The sequence below is a fragment of the Eschscholzia californica genome, unplaced genomic scaffold, assembly GCF_041429995.1.
Source record: "Eschscholzia californica isolate CP2 unplaced genomic scaffold, dmEscCali1.0.p SCAF_6, whole genome shotgun sequence".
Taxonomy (NCBI): domain Eukaryota; kingdom Viridiplantae; phylum Streptophyta; class Magnoliopsida; order Ranunculales; family Papaveraceae; genus Eschscholzia; species Eschscholzia californica.
Window position 1 is genome coordinate 23,237,997 of NW_028238483.1, and position 14,809 is coordinate 23,252,805.

General features: G+C 35.6%; 2 protein-coding genes across 2 annotated transcripts; both read left to right on the forward strand.

Moving 5' to 3' along the window:
* Positions 1-2,446: 2,446 nt before the first annotated feature.
* LOC147532617 (FKBP12-interacting protein of 37 kDa-like) lies at positions 2,447-6,667 on the forward strand. The gene is made up of 7 exons (XM_086648456.1): positions 2,447-2,643; positions 2,890-3,168; positions 3,746-3,799; positions 4,729-4,854; positions 5,070-5,139; positions 5,570-5,625; positions 6,303-6,667. Exons 2-7 carry the CDS (start codon positions 2,902-2,904, stop codon positions 6,450-6,452), a joined length of 723 nt encoding a protein of 240 aa, XP_086504582.1. The 5' UTR covers positions 2,447-2,643; positions 2,890-2,901; the 3' UTR covers positions 6,453-6,667.
* A 3,793-nt stretch (positions 6,668-10,460) lies between these two features.
* On the forward strand, positions 10,461-14,702 carry LOC147532618 (uncharacterized). The gene is made up of 3 exons (XM_086647816.1): positions 10,461-11,077; positions 12,207-12,488; positions 13,289-14,702. The coding sequence occupies exons 1-3, from the start codon at positions 10,802-10,804 to the stop codon at positions 14,480-14,482; spliced, it is 1,752 nt and encodes a 583-aa protein (XP_086503942.1). The 5' UTR covers positions 10,461-10,801; the 3' UTR covers positions 14,483-14,702.
* Positions 14,703-14,809: the final 107 nt, after the last annotated feature.

Here is a 14,809-nt window from a genome sequence, read left to right on the forward strand (position 1 = left end):
AAAACTTTAAGTGTTACATAAGATTTTTAGATATCAAAGATGATGTCTTCTCAGAGGTACCTCTAGTTGTCTAACTCGTGAACATTCGAGTTTCGACCAATAGAAGTCAAATCTTCATAAATTTTCAAAATAAATTAATGAGTTATTTCTTTTTTGACCCCTTACTTTATGACCAGCTTCCTTTTATGACCCCCTGTTTTTCGTAAATTCAAATTTGACCCCCTTTTATTAACACCATTAGCTAACTTTCATGGTCAATTTTTTGTTTCCATATTGTCCTTCCAATAAAAATGATTTTGCAAATTCAAAATTGGCCCCCTTTTAAGTTTGGGTTAATTCCCAAATTTTTTTAATTATTTTAGAACAAACTAGGGGCCAAAATGAAATTTGTTTTAAAAAGACGAAAGACACCTCATTACTCCATTTCATCACCTCTCTCATCCACGTCATGTATCTCGCCACCTTATCATCTTCTACGATGAATGTCGCCGACCGGTTAAAATTTTCGGCGACTTTCAAACTTTTTTGCCTTCTAACGTCTACAACACCATTGCAACAAAGAAACTGTCTACAATATTAATTTTTTGTGGTCTCCTAATCTCCTACGATTTCATCCAAAATAACTTCTATTTGTTTTCTCTACTAGCTAACTTTTTCTTTTTGTTGCAAATCAACTAGTCAACTTACTCGATAGAAACAAGTAACTCTTTGTTTCATGGAGAAAACTAAAACACTAAATTAGGTAAAAAAAGACAAGATAAATTGGTGATAATTTTTTTGTAATATTGGATCATAATCAAATAGTTCATAAACGGAAATTAATCGAAGATTGAACATATAAACTTAACAATCTAAAAAAAGACAAGAGCTCATTAAATCGGCCGTCATTTCCTTGCCCCTTTCACTCTCTATATCTAAAATTAAAGAAGTAGTCTAAAATTCTCAGTCTTTGGTATAGGGACCTTGTTTAGGTGTATTGGGACATGAATTGTAAAGGGACTTTGACACTTTTAGTAAGTAGACATTAACTTATAAATAAGTCTATCAAAATATTTCATATTTATTAAAAAAAACTTTTTTAAATAAAAATAAGTCTTCAATTAAAAGTTTTAGAACTAACAATATCTAAAACCCTAAACCCCTTTCTTCATCTTCTGTGAAAGTCGAGTTCCCTCTCTCTCTCCCTCCAAATCAGGTGAAAAACCGAGTTTCTCAAAACGAATTTCTCTTATTTTTCTTTCACATTTTCGAAATTTTCACCGTCATTACAGATATTTGGCTATATAAAACAAAACAAACGAATAATTACAAATAATCTCTGCAAAAGAAAAAAAATCGACCAACTAACAGAATTTCGACCACGGTGGTCGAAATTTATTACATATTTCGGTACCGTAATTTTGACACTTTTCTTGTAACAAAATTTGTCATTAATTTCGACTATTCTGGTGACAAAATTTGTCATTAATTTCGACCATTATGTCGAAATTTATCATCTTCACCAATTGAAAAGGTGCTCGAGATTATGTCATCGAAGAAATAACCTAAGAACTCAAATTTCTTCAATTAAATATCAAATAAGTACTTTTCTTACCTCTTGCGACAAGTGTTCACCAACATTTTCAGTTATTGATTGTATTAATTTGTTAGATTGAGAAAAACCATCTTGTATTAATGAGACATCATTGTCCATTACCTTCCATCCATGAAACATCATATTTCATTAATAAAGGATCATCTATGTCTTGAGACATATTAAACGCTTTAAATACAAATAAACAAGGTTATTAGTGGTGATTGTATATTGTTGAAAGGGTAAAAGTAGGGTTTTATGGTGGAGACGTGGAGTGTGTAAGGTTTAAGAAAAATGAAAAAGGAGACAAAAAATTTTGATATATTTTTTTATTGCTATTTTTAAATTTAATTTTGAATCAGTATAAATGTTTATTTATTTATTTTAATCTTCAAAAGCAATATTACTTTACCAAATTAGAAAAGGGACTTAAAATATGAAAAAGTTTATTTTTGAGAAGTTCCCACTGCTATTTAACCATGTCCCTTTACTAAAGACCAAAATTCTCCATTAATAGTTACGATTTTCAACCAATTCGACCTCTCACTGCGTTACAATCTCTTAATCACGAAGGGGTCACGAGTAGCGTGACCGAGAATTTAGAAGTCTGGTGCGAAATTTTAATGGAAGCCCTCCGTATTATAATTGAAAAATGAAAAAAATACTACACGTGAAATCGAAAATTAAATTTGAAAGAATAAAATTTCAAACAAATATCAGATTGTAGATATTTCAAATTACAAAGCAAATGTAACAAAAATTGAAAGAAAAAGAGTTAACGGGGAGTTTTAAACGAGTTTGCCATAATTGTTAAAGGCGCCCCCTTCCCTCACACCTCTCCCTTAAATTTGTCTAGAAGGGGCGCCTATATTCGTATAATATTATACTCATTCATTCGACAGTAGACAGTGAGAAATCCAGAGAGAAACAAACTCTATACATAAATACACTTTTTCTTTTTTTTTTTGAAAACTTAAGAGTACATCAGTACTAGTGTCATAAACACGGTCACTCAAGGTGGAACTAGGGTTTCGAATTCCGTCGATACCAAGATCAACTCTTCTGTTAGAGTATGTATCTCTCTCTCTCTCTATATATATTTTTTGCCCTAGATGTTTGTGGGATAGTTATGTACTTATCCATGATAAGATATTCTAGTCTTTTTCTTTTCTTCTAATTGATTTTTGTTCTTTGATAATCTGTTTGAATATTGGTTGAATAATTGTAATTGTCTTTACTGAAATTGAATTAGGTTTATTATTCTTCATTCGAACTCATAATCTAATTGTTTTTATTGGGTTGCACGGTCTTTACAGAGTTGTCGTTCAATGGATGTTAATGAATCTGCGAAAATCACTTCTCAAGTGAAAGATTGTAAGGATTTTGATGCAAGGCCATTGTCTGAGATTGATCGAGCAGTGACACATGCCGATGGTTTGGTTCATGCCATAAAAGGTGTCAGTGCCCAACTGAAACAAATAGAGAGCAGAAGTCGGAACCTTGAGAATTTGGTGCTTGATATAAAGGTATTCGTCGAGAACACTCATGGCATAACTGAAGGAAAACGGAGGCAGATGGGGAATATGGTAATAGAGGTATATTACCCTCACTTGGCTATTGAACATAGACTTCTAATTCTCTAATACCTGTCTATACATATATGAAGATATGATATTATCTTAAATATGTGCATTGAATTACGTTAAGATAAGTAGACATGGAAATTCGAAACGGAAGTCAAAAGCGAGTAGGTCTCTCGCTGTTTCCTTTCAGTTCTGAGTAGTTGGGATCAGCCAATCCATCAGAAAATATGGGAGGTATTTATAGAGAATTTCTCGAAGAAAATTTTACTCCATTTTTTTTCCTTTCCCCAACTTGCTATCAAACACAACCTAAGAATATTTTTTTTTCCCTTTTTATTGGTAATATGATCTAGTTTGGTGGTTTCACAAAGAGCCATTTCCACACTGAGATATATGCTCATGGTATTTTATTTTATTAGGTTTCATGCATTCTGGTCTGTTACTGTCAAGTCCTTGAGTATTGGTTATCTGGTGTCCCTTGTAGCCTGTATTCTTCATTTTCTTATTGGATACATATTAACAAATGCGATAGTGGTATTACATTAAACATTTGTCTCACAAAGTTACAAGAGTTTGTTCATGTTGACAGGCAAGGAGGTCATTTCTTGATCTAGCTATACATGAGCATATTACGGGTTTAAAGGTGCTGTAGGTTATTTTCTTTAATAACGGGTCTTTGGTTAATGTTTTTTTTTTAACCAGGAAAGATTGTCTCTGATATAAAGTTGTTAGCAGTTTTTAACTGCAACCATGATATACCACTTGCTAGATTTGATATGAGAAAGTAATTATCCCAGATCTACACTTTATGGCAGGATCTAATCCTTCGATAAACCCTAGTATAGAGGAACTGGTAGAACCAGTTTGAATGGGAATCCGTTGATATGGAAGGGCTTGATCCCAGCTTTTCAAAGTAACTATCCGTTGATACGGAAACAGAGGTTCTGGAAAACCATGCTCTTCGACACTAAAACGTTTACAATGTTGCACGGATTGCCTTTGAGAATTATGAGTGAAGTCCCTAATAGAGTTCTATTCTTCACCTTGGCCCTAAAGAAGAGTAGCATATGAATCGGTCACCTTAATGTGGTCGAAGTCAAATCTTTTTTCATTAAAGACACCCCTATTACAAACCTTCCTTATATGTCATATAACCGCACCGGGGATTAAGTCCCAAAGCTTTGTACCTTCTTTGTGAGTACTTGTCCTCCAAGAACAAAGAAGTTCATCCAAATCCTTCAGAATGGTCTCAAACAATAGGGGAACTATAAAAAAAATCCAAATCCCCCAAGCAAGTATAACTGAAGAAAAAGGTGGTCCATCGATCCCTCGTTTGTAACTTATCGGAACTTGATAGTCGTAACAATACTTCTTTTCTCTTGTTCTTATGTGGGTAATTCTCAACTCTCAAGTACTTTGATTTTTTTTATATGCTTGAAAGCTTGAGGATTGTCCTACTAAAGTGTATTATTTTGATATTTTCCCGATCTTTGAGCTAAAACAGAGTTTTGTCCTAGTTTTGCTTCTTTGTTTTGGTAAGAGCTACTAATCTTTGCTCTTTGGCACAAGCAGAAACTGCTTGACGAGAAGGAGAGGAAAGTAAAAGAACTGGAGAACAATCTTAATGCCATTATGGCCAAATGTAGGACCTTGCAGGTGGAAAATGAGGAGATTGGACAGATCGCCCCTGAAGGAAAGGTATAGAAAAAGTACTATCCCACAACGGACAAGTCGTTGCACATTTCTTGTGTGCTTATATAGTTATGCTTCGTTAACCTCAACTACCCTTTTAAACTCATGTTATTGTATTTATTTTTCCCATAGAAAGCGATTCCAGTATTTAAACTCTAGATATAGTTTAATTCAGTCTCTTTTCGTTTCATGCGTAAGGACTACATTTTTTTTATTTGCAGATCCATGATTTAGCAATGAAACTTGGTCTACAGAAATCTCAAAATGTAGAACTCAGAAAGGAATTTGATGGTAAGATTCATATCTAATGGACATTAATTGTGCTTGCCCGAATAGAGCTTTATGCGACTCTTTATTGTTGGTGCTTAACATCTTTTGAAATCTGAAGGTAGAACTTGTTTGATTTTGTTAAATGGTAGGTTTTGACTTGAAGTTTGAAAACATTCGGTTTTTTTATGCATTCACTTGATTCTCCTATAAGTTCTTGATTTCTTTGAAGATTTAAGATGATGATTCATTGTCGTTTTTGTGCAATACGCCTATTCCTATACTTGTTTCTGAATATTCGTTTAACAGTTTCCATGATTTCGTTGGATTAATTATCGTATATTTTGTAGGCCAAACACATTTGTGAAGAATATGTCTAGTTCTAATCATTTGTTTTTAAGTTATTCCAGCATATTGGTTTATTGATTTTTAATGCTTTTGTTTGGATGTGCAGGGTTGCATAAGAACATGGAGGGGTTACTTGATGATGTAGGAAAATCAAATGAGTTGGTAAGTGGTAACTACAAATCGTCACTTTGGTTGGGTTAGACAAGTAGTTAAGACTCTTGGGCGAAACTCGTTGATACTAATCGAGAAGTCAGAAGATCAAACTCTGAAGGAATAGTTGCTGATTAGTGTGTTTGCAAACATCACTCTATCGAACTAATTCTTTAGTCGCTCTGTTATGTGTTCCAGATCCATCATAGGGCATCCTTAGTGTCTGACCTATAGATTAGTTAGGTGTACATGCCCTTCGCCTGTAAAAAAAGAGTTACGATTTCTTAAATCGCCCCCAAGATTTGACCAAGCTTCCTGTTTGGCCCTTATATTTGACCGATAGACAGCGCGGGCCCTAACTTTACAGTTCCTTGTTTGTTTTTTCTTTGTTGAAAGAACTTACAGTTCCTTGTTAAAATTATCTTTTTCTCTTTACAGGTTTGCCTTTTCATCGTTTTCTATTTTTCTACTCTCTTGCCCCTTACTATATCTTAATTATTACAATAGAGTGAAGAGAGGGAGGAGATAGAGGGCCGGCAGTCCTCTCTCTTTCTCTATGATTCCTTCAGGTTTTTCTGGGTTCCAAGGGGATATATGAACTATAACTGTGATCTGTAGAGAATTTCACTTATTATACCCCTTCTGTTGACATGCTTAAATAACATAAATGTTGAAAATTATGGCTATAGGTACTAATGTTACAGGAGAGCCTAGAAGAGGGGGAATCTGAAATCAGAAGGTTGAAGGAAGCACTGTTTCAGACAGCAGGAACAGAAAAAGTTGAGGAAGATGATTTAGCCGGTGAGGAAAAAACAATGGATTGGGTTGATTCTGTCTAAACTGGTTGAGGTTTAGGATTCTAAGTGTCAGGTCAAATCCACATTTGTATATATGGACATCGATACAACTCTTTTACATTCAGCATTTTCCATTTATCTTTGCTTGAGGAATGTTTCGAGAGTCGATAACTGTGGAAAAGTTACTGTTTTGTTTCGAAATAGATACAGCAAATGGTACAGTTATATCGAAATAGTTAGTAATTGTTTTGGTTAAAGTAATCCAGGCAAGTAGCTATCTTTTGTACTTGTTTTTTTTGCCCTTTATTTTCGTATGCAACATATAGACTGCTATTGAGCCCAAAGGGAGGAGCTTAGAGTCAAAGGTCATGTATTGTGTTGAAGAGTTTTTTTTTTTTTTTGTTGAACTGTGTTGAAGAGTTGTTGTCATTTCCAAGACCTGTTGGTTGAGTGACTTTGAAATTAAATTTGATATTTGAAACAATTTGTCAATTAAAGACTTAAAGTTGAAATCTAAAACTTTTTCTCAAAAGATTAGTTGTGATAATGAGAGAAAATGAGTTTTTTTTTTACAACTACAAAAACTACTTTTCTAGTGAATATAGATTAGCTTTATTTCTTTCTGTAGTTCTTGGCTACTACAAAGAGAGGGGGAGATGGTTGAGTGGTGGTCAAGTGGTGGCAAAGGTTCTAGAGTGGGTGTGGTAGAGGTGTGGAGTGGTTGGGGGTAGAGGTGGTGTGGTGGTCATGGTGGTGAAGTGGTTGATTGGTTGTAGTGATGGTTTTTTATCTTTTATTAATTTTTTTTTTTTTTTTTGTTGAACTTTATCTTTTATTAATTTGTTGAAGAATGGTGAAGTTTTATTGACGATGAGAAAAGAGAGGCGTTTTTTTTTCATAATCTAGTTTGGGAAATTTTAAAGACAATGTGTTTTTTTTTTGGCCGCGGGGAATAAAGAAAATTCTCCGGGGAATAAATTTTTATGGGGAATGCAAATTACATTTTTTTGAAAGTTCTCCTCCATCTCATCTGTTCTCTCTGCCACTTCATCTTCTCGCCACCTCATCATCTTCACCGGCCGGCGACCTTCAAAAAATTTTTTTTTCTTTTTTTTTTCTCTCTTCCTCTCTCTCTCTAACACTCCGGCGAAGGGAGATCTGGTCTATCCATGGACAGACCTTCAAGGTCGAACAGATCTGTTCGTGGACAGACCTTGGAGGTCTGTTGAAGGTCTGTCCATGGACAGATCGGATCGGATCTGGTCTGTCCATGAACAGGCCGGATCTGGTCTGTTCATGGACAGACCGGACCTCCGGCGAAGGTCTCCCTTCGCCGGAGTGTTAGAGAGAGAGAGAGGAAGAGAGAAAATTTTTTTTTATGTTTGGAGGTCGCGGGCCGGAAAAATAGTCGGCCGGCGACCTTCGCCGGAGAAGATGATGAGGTGGCGAGAAGATGAGGTGGTAGAGAGGTGATGAGTTATAGCATCTTCTAAAATTAAAAGCCCCTTAGCAATAAAAAAGAAACATAAAAGTCAATCTTATTTGACTAGTTTTAAGAAAAGTCTTTATTCCCCGGAGAATTTTTTTTATTCCCCAAAGTCGCGACCTTTTTTTTTTTTATCAGAATGTGTTTTCTTATTAAAGGCAATGTATTTTGCTCCAAATACTTGGTCAAAACAATTTGACCAGAAATGGTTAGAGGCAACACCACTTCTTTCTTTTTCGGCAAGGATTGTTGGTGTGCGACCCAACCTAAACAAAAAAATCTCTCTCTTCTTCCTCCTCCTTCTGTTCTTTATACTTTGGTTTAATACCAATTTTTCTTCAACTTGCATGATCCGACCTTCAAGAGAGTTGGTAATGAAATGGAAATGGGTAAATCAATTGAATATGGCTAAAGGACTAGTTGTTGTGACTTGTAAGTTGATACTATGTCTGTTATTAGCTTCAAGCATTACAAGTATTTTTAAGATCCAAAAAGAAAAAGGATGGGTACTCTCACACCCATGGATTGTCATTGCTCTTGTTGGATGCTTTTCTCCTTGACCTTGGTGGTACTCCTATTATGGTAACCCTAACCTTAGGTCTTCTGATAGCCTACATGCTTGATTCTCATTCTCAAACCTGGGTCTATTTTTGGTGTTTGGTTCTCTCTCACTACTTCTCAGATCGCTTTCTTCTTCAATTCGAATTTCACTTCATCTTTCGATTCTGTTGCAATTTCTATATTGGCGGCATTTTTTTGGCAAACGAACTTTCTGATTGGGGTCTGTATTTCCTTGCAGTTCAAACGGATTCCCTCTTCAGTTCGAATTTCACCTAATCGATATGTTTCCTCTTCAAGATGAAGAAGAATATTTTTCTTAGACGTAAGGTCAAACTCTCATTTTAAATATTGCCTCTTAAGCACACATTGCCTTTAACTAAACTAGAGATTGCCTCTAGCGAAATTGCCTATAATAACTTCGGGCATTGCCTTTAGAATCTCCCATCTATTTCTAGAAAACAATTATATAACAACCACGAGATTGTGGTTTATATTTTTGACTTTTTGAGAGAAAATTTGTGTTTCCTAATCTGAAAAAAGCTGCAACATTTTTAAACAAAATAGTTAATACTAAGAGTTTTATAAGCTATGACCCAACTTCAATTTTAAGTGAAAAAGATAATACAGTCCCATATTTTCTCGCATGCTGCCTTTTTTTAGGTAATATATCAATTAAAAACCTCTCCAGAGTAACACCCGATCTTAGAAACTTTAAGTGTTATATAAGAATTTTAGATCTCAAAGATGATGTCAAAGTAGTTAAATAGAGATACTTCAAGAGGACACTCTATTTCTAGATTGTCTTTTATGAGATATCTCTAATTGTTCAACTCATCAATATTTAAGTTTCAACCACCAGAAGTCAAAATAGAATGTCTTCTTAGAGATATCTCTAATTGTTCAACTCATCAATATTTAGGTTTCAACCACTAGAAGTCAAGTGTTTATAAATTTTTAGAATAAACTAATATACACTTACAAAAATAATTATGTCACATAAGTATATAAAACAAATTTAGAGTTTTGCATTGGAGAAACAAAAGAATTGAAGATATCCATTTTACCCACCTAAAAATGAGAATCTCAATTAGAACTTGACACATAAGACCCTTACAGATTTTCTTGAGTTTTGCGTAGGGAATTCTTTAGCTATTACATGTACAAGAAATACAAAAAAAAAAAAACTTAGATGTACTCCTCCCTTCCTTGATCTACAATTGAGTTGAAATAGATGCAAGTAAATTGTTCTTTTTTAAATGCAATAGCTTTGGTAATTCTCTAAGGATCACCATCAACCTACACTTGTAAAAAGTTGTGACAATGTCCATTGGAGGGCTTTCAAAATGACATAATCTTCTACCTTTTATGGCTACTTCTCATCTAAAAACATTTGTCTAACAATTTTACTATTATTATGATGAACAAACTTACCAAAGTCCAAATTCTTAACCACCAACAATAATATTTTGTCTCAAAATGCACACTGGAATTTGATAAAAATTTAAATTTAACCGCTAGATTTCACTTAAGCCATCAAAAATATAATATAGACAAAATTTAGATGTGTACGTCGGATTATGACTCAACATGATTGCTGGAGGAGTAATATTTTTCCTTATCAAATATTTTTTTTTTTGAAGTCGACTACGATCTACGTATGTCGCTACATTTGGCATTGATACATCAAAGATGTGATATGCTCAATAACTGCCCACTCAAACTGAAACAAGACTGGGCCTATACTCTAACAAGACAATGACCTAAAGCCCAACTGCATTATTTACACCCTAATAATTCCAAATCAAATAACCAACGATTTTTCATCAAAAAAAAAAAAAACCAACGATTCCACCTTTTCTGAGACTGAGACCTCCAGAGATTTCTGTAGTTTATGTCAACACCTTGGAACCACTTAGGCTACCAACTGTTGACTCTTCCTTATCAAATATTATCGAGACTCAACATAATTTTTGGAACTTTCAACAAAAAAAACACATAATTTTGGAGGAGTAATATTTTTGGTTATGGATTATTTTCCACATAGGGGCCACCATTTGAGCCAAATTGCACCAACATCATCCTGACTTGCCACCAAAGCAATCCTTATAAACTTAGTTAGAGAAAGATCTAGAGCGATAGTGACCGTCAACAATATCATCTTATAAATACCAAAAGAACATCCAACGGTTTAAACTTGTCAAAGACTTCCCTTTTAGGACTCAAACTTTTTGATGTCCTCTCTCTCTAGTCTCTCCTCTATTAGTTGTAAACTGAGAGTTCGTTCATTGGATTTCCCTTTCTCTCTCTAAATCTAAAAATTGAAAAAGTAATCTAAAATTTCTTCATGAATACTTCCAAGTTCATGGACAAACAAATCATGGATCTTTCAGAATCATCATCATCATCCCCAAACGACGTTTTTTTCATCGACTTATTAAATTCTCAAGAAGAAAAACACAACAAAGAAACGGGTGTTAAGAACGAAAATATATTACCTAGTTACGATTTTCAACCAATTCGACCTCTCACTACTTCACAATCTCTTAATCACCAAGGGATCACTCAACCTGGAACTAGGGTTTCGAATTCCGTTGATACCAAGATCAACTCTTCTGTTAGAGTATGTATCTCTCTCTCTCTCTCTTTCTATTTATTGATTCTAGGTTTTGCACTAACCCATCGTTACTGATTCTAGGTTTTTTTTTCTTCTAATTGATTTTTGTTCTTTGATTATCTGTTTGAAGATTAGTTGAATAATTGTAGTAGGGGGTTTGATCTCAATTCAACTCTGGGATAAGATGTGAAATTGAATTAAGGAAAATATATTGGGTTATTTTGCGAAAGGGACGTAGATAAGTACCGGGTTTTGCGAAAGGGACATGACTATTTATTATTTTGCGAAGGGGTCGTGGACTAACATTGACCGTTAAATAAATGTTAAATTTAACATCACATTACATGAATAGTTAACATCATTCATCTTCTTATTTTTTTTTCTTTCTTCCACCTTCGATTTTAATCGAAAATCGAAAGAGGTGTTGTCGCTTGAGTTTTACTAAGAGATTGTGCCGACAAGAGAAGAGCTTAGGATTTTTTTGGGTTTTTTTTTTAATTTTTTTTTTTTTTACGAATCCTCATCACACTTCTTAAATTCCTTTTACTTTCTAACTCTTTAAATTGAGTAGACAGAATAAAGTTTAGATTTATATTCATGTGCTTTTATATTTTTTTCTCTCTTGTTTATGTCGGAGTTGAAATTTTGCTTCCTTTTTTATATTTCACATAAATATATTTTGATTGTATCATTTATTCATCATATATTAGATTATGAAATTCATTATTTAAATGTGTAATGCTAGAAAATCTAGAAAAATAATTTTTTTTTAAGGTGGATGTCTTTTTTTCACCTTTGCGAATTTAGTGTCAAAATAGCATAAACTTCTTAAATGTAACAATATATTTTTTAAGTAATGGAATTAGATTAATGGTGTTAGAACTTAACCGGTCAACACTAGTCCACGACCCTTTTGCAAAAAAATAAAAGGTCATGCCCCTTTCGCAAAACCCGGTACTTATGTATGACCCTTTCGCAAAATAACCCAAATATATTACTTTATTCATGAAAACCTGGGGAAACCCAAATTGAATTAGGTTTATTATTCTTCGTCGGAACAAAGTGTTATTAGAATTGCAAATCAAATTTGAACTTATAATATAATTTATTTTGTTGGGTTGCATGATTTATACAGAGTAGTCGTTCAATGGATGTTAATGAATCTGCGAAAATCACTTCTCCGGTGAAAGATTGTAAGGATTTTGATGCAAGGGCATTGTCTGAGATTGATCGAGCAGTGAAACGACATGCCGATGATTTGCTTCATGCCATAGAAGGTGTCAGTGCCCGACTGACACAAATGGAGAGCAGAACTCGGAACCTTGAGAGTTTGGTGCTTGATATGAAGGTATTCGTCGAGAACAATCATGGCATTACTGAAGGAAAATTGAGGCAGATGGAGAATATGCTAAGAGAGGTATAGTACCCTCACCCGATTATCGAACTTAGACTTCTAATTCTCTAATACCTGTCTATACATATATGAAGGTATGGTATTATCTTATATTTGTGCATTGAACTACGTTAATAAGTAGACATGGAAATTCGAAACACAAGTCGAAAGCGAGTAGGTCTTTCGCTGTTTCCTTTCAGTTTTTAGTAGTTGGGATCAGCCAATCCACCAGAGTAACTTGGGTCGAGTCTTCGAGTAATTTGTTATGTATGAAAACTTAAACCTATTTGAATTATTAGAGTAGAGATTGTGAACATCTATATGTTATTGGAGTAAAGATTGTGACCCATGTCTAAAAACATCCATATGACTATATCTATATCTATATCTATATCTATATCTATATCTACTACATCTATATATCTTTGTGTGTGTCTGTGGATGTGTGGTGTATTTTGTAGGAATGAGTAAATAACCCGGTCGAGTGACTCAGCTCGTTGTGTGGATCAAGGATTTGCACCTACGTCCTCGACCAAATTTCGCCCCGACGGTCTAGCTAATTCTCATTAACAGGTCGGGTGGTAATGAAAATATAGTAATAGACGAGTCAATTAGCCTAGTCTGAGAGAGAATAGGGCTTTTGACATCACCTGTATTATCGAGTGTACTAGTCTGGAACCAACGCTAAGTACTTTGGCTCCTGATTGTTATAGTAAGGTATAGCCATTTAGAGATCAGTTCGGGAGATTTAGATTTTGCCATGACTTTATAGAAAGGTCATCTTTAAGTTCTTCTAACATATCTAGTTTACTGGCATTTTGCAGGTACAAACTGGAGTTCAGTTCTTGCAAGATAAGCAAGAAATAGCAGAGGCTCATGAACTACTAGCAAAGCTTCAAGCGTCAAAGAGAGACCAGGAGTCTGAAAGCCGAACTAGCTCTACTCACTCAGATTCCCAGCCACAATCAGGTTTTTCTTCCCAACAATCTCACCAGCCACTTCTGCCTCCAGCTGTTCCTCCTCAACCAGTTTCCTCTCTTTCTCCTCCTAATGCTCCTCCTCCCCAACCTCAACAAGGCCCACCCTCGATGCACCTTTCACCGCAATTACCCGCAAATCCAGCCCCTCCGGTTTCACAAAGAGAACATTACTTTCCACCACCAGTGCAGTTGCCTGAGGTGGCACAACAACCATATCAATTATCTGCATCTCATTTGTCCCAACCTCCTCAGTCGACCCAAGTTGCTCATCAGGCAGCCCTAACTCATCAGTCGGCCCAACCTCCTCAGCTGTCGGCCCAACCTCCTCCGCTGTCGGCCCAACCTCCTCCACTGTCAGCCCAACCTCCTCCACAACATCAACTTTTCCAGCCAGTCTCGCAACCTCCACATTACTCTCAGACATCCCAGATTCCTCAGCACCATCAACCAACTGGCCCGGTGATCCCTCATCCTCATCAGCAACACCAACCTTCTATAAGCCATCGTTCGGAAGAAAACTCTTACGTCCCAGCTAGGAGCTACCCACCAACTTCCTTCCAATCGCCCTCGATAAATCAGGCACCCAGTGTAAACCCTCCATCCCAACAATTCTATGGTAGTGCTGCTTATATGTACGATCCTCCAGCTGGGTTATCATCAGGATATGGCAGAGCAGGTGGGATGAATGTCAATGATTCGTATTCCTATAGCGGGTCTCCTTCTCGCTACGGTAGCTCAGCAACAAAACCACCTCAGCTCTCTTCATCTCCTTCAGACCAAAGTGGTGGAGGAAGCAGCAGTTATGCTCGTCTTCCAACAGCACGGTTATTACCTCAATCACTGCCAACTGCCAGCAGTGTCAGTAGCGGATCAAGCTCTTCTGAGTCTGGGAAAAGAGTTCCGATTGATGATGTGGTAGATAAAGTGGTGTCGATGGGGTTCTCGAGAGACCAGGTAAGAACTACAGTGAGAAGACTCACGGAGAATGGACAATCGGTTGACCTAAATGTGGTTTTAGATAAGCTGATGAATGGGTGAAAAAGACGGCCAATTGTGAAAAAAGTACATACTCTATTTGTGAGGCACGACTATCACCAAGGTTTTCCCTATACTAGTGAGTGAGTTTGTCGAATACCAGTACTCTATGATTCATTGTTGATTGCTTTATCTTTTCCCCAAACCAGTATGATCCCGAATAAATATACTATAACTTCGTCTCTTGAATAATATGGGGTTTCGATTTTTCTGTACTGCGTAATAGCTTGTTCATCTCTCTCTGGTTCTGATTGTCAAGCTTTTTTAGATCTAATTGAACATTTTAAGTGGATACGAACTCACTCAACAACACAAAAAACGAAAGGAGAA

Excerpts from the sequence above, each read along its gene's own strand:
- LOC147532617 (XM_086648456.1), top strand. The coding sequence starts at position 2,902 with ATGGATGTTAATGAATCTGCGAAAATCACTTCTCAAGTGAAAGATTGT. Across the intron at positions 3,169-3,745 it reads TGGGGAATATGGTAATAGAG|GCAAGGAGGTCATTTCTTGA; the intron begins GTATATTACCCT and ends TCATGTTGACAG. Across the intron at positions 3,800-4,728 it reads AGCATATTACGGGTTTAAAG|AAACTGCTTGACGAGAAGGA; the intron begins GTGCTGTAGGTT and ends TGGCACAAGCAG.
- LOC147532618 (XM_086647816.1), top strand. The coding sequence starts at position 10,802 with ATGAATACTTCCAAGTTCATGGACAAACAAATCATGGATCTTTCAGAA. Across the intron at positions 11,078-12,206 it reads AGATCAACTCTTCTGTTAGA|AGTAGTCGTTCAATGGATGT; the intron begins GTATGTATCTCT and ends TGATTTATACAG. Across the intron at positions 12,489-13,288 it reads TGGAGAATATGCTAAGAGAG|GTACAAACTGGAGTTCAGTT; the intron begins GTATAGTACCCT and ends GGCATTTTGCAG.